This window comes from Frankliniella occidentalis, unplaced genomic scaffold (genome assembly GCF_000697945.3).
Source record: "Frankliniella occidentalis isolate FOCC.00 unplaced genomic scaffold, Focc_3.1 Scaffold25, whole genome shotgun sequence".
NCBI lineage: Eukaryota > Metazoa > Arthropoda > Insecta > Thysanoptera > Thripidae > Frankliniella > Frankliniella occidentalis.
In genome coordinates this window covers 761141-765809 of record NW_026267155.1, presented here as the reverse complement: position 1 = coordinate 765809, position 4669 = coordinate 761141, and the positions used below count along the sequence as shown (strand labels likewise).

Below are 4669 nucleotides of genomic sequence, written 5' to 3'. Positions count from 1 at the left end.
ACCTCAGCCGACGTACGCCCCTCAGCCACGGCCTCAGCCTGCACCTCAGCCTCAGCCGACGTACGCTCCTCAGCCAAGACCTCAGCCGACGTTCGCCCCACAGCCACAGCCTCAGCCTGCACCTCAGCCTCAGCCGACTTACGCCCCTCAACCGCCTCCGCGACCAGCCTACGCCCCACAACCCGCCTCTCAACCGTCCTACAACCCGCAGCCCACTGTGCTGCCCGCCCCGAGTCCCGCACCGCCCCAGCAACCCCCACAGCAGTCGGGCGAACCCGAGCCCGCTGCCACGGCATCCCCCGTCTCCGAGACACCCTTCAACGGGCCGGTCTCGCTACCCCCGTACCCCGACGCGCCCGCGCCCCAGCCGCAGCAGGCCGTTGAGCGCACCCCGCAGCAGCCGCAGCAGCCGCAACAGCCTCAGCAGCCGGAGCCTACCAAGCCCTCGTACGGGCCGCAGGACGAGGAGGCGTGCGGAGAGCGCCGCCAGGTGCCAAGGCCGCAGGGTCTGGCCGCGGGCGAGGCCGCGCCCGGCGAGTACCCGTGGCAGGCCATCGTCGCCAACCGCGCCGACAACGTCCCCATCTGCGGCGCCGCCGTGCTCGCCAGGGACGCGGTGCTGACCGCCGCGCACTGCGTGCACGACAAGGAGGCCAGCGACCTGGTGGTGATCGCCGGCGAGCACCGCATGGGCGTGGCCGAGCCCGGCGCGCAGCAGTCCGGCGTGGCCGCCGTCGCGCGCCACCCCGACTTCAACGCGGCCTCGCTGCACCACGACCAGGCCGTGCTGCGCCTCGCCGAGCCCCTCACCCTCGGCGACCGCGTCGGCACCGTGTGCCTGCCCGACGAGGACCGGGCGGGCGGCGCCAACCTGGCCGCCCCCACCCCGGCGGACAACTGCGTCGCCACCGGCTGGGGACTCAAGGCGCTCAAAGGTAAACGACATCCTCCACGAGACTCCATGAGTGTATTCGAGGGAGCAGCTTTTCTCATGGCCAAATTGGGATCATCCAGAAAGTGCGTCCGTCGTTGGCTGATTCGAACTTTCCAAGTTCAGCCTCTTCATGCTCTCAGAACGCCTAGTAGGTAGGCATCATCCTGCCTGGGGGGCATGCATGTACTGCGGGTTGGCCTACACCCAGTCTCGCAGGCGCCGAGCTCTCGTAACAGTTGTCGAATGAATCTGAGGAGAGAAACGGACGCACTTTCTGGACGATCCCTTAGGGTCGACTCGGGTTGCATCCTCGACACAAGTGATGCGATCCTAGGGTTGAAGTTTGCGATATCTTTTAAGGGGCGTGGGTTTTAGGCGGGATTGGGGTGTCACCACAGTGAACGTTTCGCGAGGCGAGGCTGATAGCGCCTGCTGCGAGCTGCGTAGGCCAACCCGCCAAGCCGCTGAGTAGGAATGGTGGCCCACCGTGGAGCTGTGGCTGGAAAGGGAACGTTTCCACGCCCCATCTTCCCCTCACGAAACGTCCACTGTGGGGCCGCCTGAAGCAACGGCGGGCCACGTTTTACCGTGAAACTGACGTGTTTGCATCCTCGTTCTCGCGCAGGCAACCACGTCGGCTCGAGCCTCAACGCCATCCCCGCCCGGCTCATGTCGGCCCCGGAGGCGGAGCGCCAGCTGCGCCGCACCTTCCTGGGGCCCAACTTCCAGATGCACGGCTCGCAGGTGTGCGCGCTGGCCACGCAGCCCGGCACCAACCTGTGCATGGTGGACCCCGGCGGCCCGCTGGCCTGCCCGCGCCCCGACGGCCGCCTCGTGCTCGCGGGCGTGTACAGCTGGGACGTGGGCTGCCACCCGTCCATGGTGTCGCTGCCCGAGGGCCCCATGTCCCCGACGGCCTTCTCCAGCGTGGACGCGCGCTGGGTGCGCCGCGTGCTGGCGCAGCCCGTGCAGAGCCTCGTGCAGGAGGAGCGCAACGAGGTGCTGCGCAAGCAGCAGCAGGAGAAGCAGCCCGAGTTCGACAAGCCTGGCTTCTCCCAGGGCTACGGCAAGTAGTTCGGAATCGCCTGGTTTGGTACTTCAATTTCCCGGAAAAATATTTTTGGGAAATTGCTAAAGATTGTGTAATTTTGGAAACTTTATATGAGAATGAGAAGTTCCTTTTTTTTTCTGGAAACATTTCAAATTTTTCAAACTTTTCAGGAAAAGTTTTTAACATTTATGGTAAACAATTTGGACCTTAAAATCCCTGTTTATTTATTGGTGTTTTACGTTTTTTTATTTTTTGGGGGCTGTGCTCATTCGGTAGACTGCCATGATATGATGACACCTTGTGTACTAAAGATTATAAAAGACCAACTTGCCCAAGTCTTCGATTTGATTCCCACTAAAGGAAATGTAAATCCAGAAGACTTAGCATTGGAGGCAACTTTGTCTTTGACCACTTTCGGTACTTTTGTGTTGGCATGGTGTACGGCTACTTCTGATCCACTGTACAAGGACAATTTTAAACAATCTGGACAATAAAAGAGCCAAGTGTTAGTCAAGGTTTGATGTTATTTTATTACAAATGAATGATGTACATCATGACAAACATGGAACAATCACGAGGAAGGGATGCCCTCATGACCAAATACAGCAGTGGTAGGGAGCAGAGTAACTGACACAATATTTTCAAAAAAATACATTAATAAAAAATCCAAACTATCCACTCAACAGTCAGATTAATTGACTAGCAAGAGAGATCAGGATCAGACAATATTAACAATCACCCAACAATAAGACAAACAAAGTAATACAATTAAATTCATGAAATTTGTTTGTGAAGAGTTAAAACATTTTACCACAAAGCTTTAGAAACCATGTCAGTACATTCATCTTACATGTTAGCAGGAACCACAAAAAACTGATAAATAGGGGATTTATACAAGTGTTTACTACAAAAAATTAATAAAAATCATGTCACATTTAAAATAAATAAGGAAGTTCAGTACTTTAAAAAGGGTGAGACAAAATGATGCGGATAGACAGTATTTAATAGCCTACATAAATCACAGAATAACCATGGTACAAAAACAAACACAACAAAGATGATGAGAACAATTTTTCTCAAATGATGATGTTTGATCTTTTTTATTTTAGACCAAATTTGTACTAAAAAAAGGGGTGTTATGTAAGGTGGCAGTCTTAATTAATAACCCATCAAAAAAAAGTATTACAAAAACCCAACCAGGAACAGTCTCACAGAACAATAACTAACTAATCAGTCATAACAGAATCAGAGTCAGATTCAGATTCATCAGAGAATTCAAGTTCCCTGGGAGTTGCAATTTCATAATCCAGCACTTCATTGTCATCTAAATGTGACTTGCCTTCCACAAATTTTGCAAACCTGGAAGAATGGTTACTTGTTAGCATACTCTGAACTGAACAAATCAACCTAAAAGAAACAAAATACATTTTTATGCTTCATTTACCTGACAGGGTCCTTTATACGTAGAACGGTTTTCCATTGGTTGCAATCAGGACTTGAGCAATAGCCACGGAGCTCATCCAAGGCTTTTTGTGTTTCACGAACTCCTTGTTCATAGTATTGATCTTCTGATAAAAGTTTTGGTTTGGGAGGGAAACGACGAATCCTAAACAAAAAAGTAATGTATTGTAAGAGATGGACAAAAAAAGGCACATTTCAATTTGATTCATTAACACTAAATGAAAATGACCCTCTCACAAATGGGCGACAAACTGCTAACAACAACTTACCACAATATTCCTAATAAGCATGCAATTGAAAAGTATAAAGCTAGACACAACATAGAGCACTGAAACTACCAATTATTTGCCATCCCTTTCATTGAAGGATTCATTTACTTATTCATTTGATATTAAAACTAAATCGTCACAAAAGTATACACAAATAAATGACTTTTAGTCATTTGAATCAACTACGTTAATTCACCTAGATATGGCACATAATAATCAAGAAAATAATAAAACTATTAGAGTAGTAATGATTTAACAAAAAGTGTGTTCAATGTACATGAGTGTGTGGAATGTATGAAGATTGATGACAATGCCTTAGATTTCTTTTCTATTTTTTTTTAAAGGATTGTGTTTCAGTTTTCCCTTCAGCATTAGCGTCATGGTCAGGGGATCTGTAATCACAGAAATTTATCTCAGGCCCTCCTTAAAAATCCCAACCCTTACCATTGAGATCTGGCCTTGGATACCAACGATCGGGGAAATTTGTACAGTGCAAACAGAAGTAGAACTATTGCAATGGTGGCTTCTTGAAATTGACTGCTCAAAAGCACCATAACCACGGACATAATCTGTCGTAAAAATAAAATAAAAACTTCTAGTGCACACTAAACACAAAACATGCATCAAAATTTCAGGCTAAATACACAAATAAGCCTTGAACTAAAAAGTTATTGACGGTGGATGATTTACCTGTAGTGACCACTTGATCAAATTTTTGCTGCGCTTGTCAGTGATAGGACCATATCGATAACAGATCACAAAGCTAATGAGCCCAGTGATCCCAAAATATGACAGGACATATTGCCTGTACTCAACAAGAATAAAGCGTAGGTTTTCCCATATCCATCTCCATATGTAAATATAAACAAAACTGCCTCCAACCAAAAATGGAGTGACCAGGAATTTTTTCTGAAATACATGACAAAAAAACTCAGGATTAGCAAATTATTTCAT

General features: G+C 48.7%; 2 protein-coding genes across 2 annotated transcripts in view; one reads left to right on the top strand and one right to left on the bottom strand.

The window, feature by feature from the left end:
- Nucleotide 1: 1 nt before the first annotated feature.
- LOC113213730 (transmembrane protease serine 9-like) lies at nucleotides 2-2499 on the top strand (the record flags this gene model as incomplete). Its single annotated transcript, XM_052265225.1, has 2 exons — nucleotides 2-935; nucleotides 1560-2499. Coding segments are annotated over 2 exons (1383 nt in total), but the record flags the coding sequence as incomplete, so codon positions are not given.
- The window catches only part of LOC113213734 (nuclear envelope integral membrane protein), a 23393-nt gene continuing 21215 nt past the window's right edge, over nucleotides 2492-4669 (bottom strand). Inside the window, exons 5-8 of the mRNA XM_026432883.2 lie at nucleotides 4406-4624; nucleotides 4160-4284; nucleotides 3430-3591; nucleotides 2492-3344 (exon numbers count right to left, since the gene is read on the bottom strand). Coding sequence (XP_026288668.1) covers nucleotides 3212-3344; nucleotides 3430-3591; nucleotides 4160-4284; nucleotides 4406-4624 — 639 coding nt within the window. The 3' untranslated portion in view covers nucleotides 2492-3211. The remainder of the gene's footprint in view (nucleotides 3345-3429; nucleotides 3592-4159; nucleotides 4285-4405; nucleotides 4625-4669) is intronic.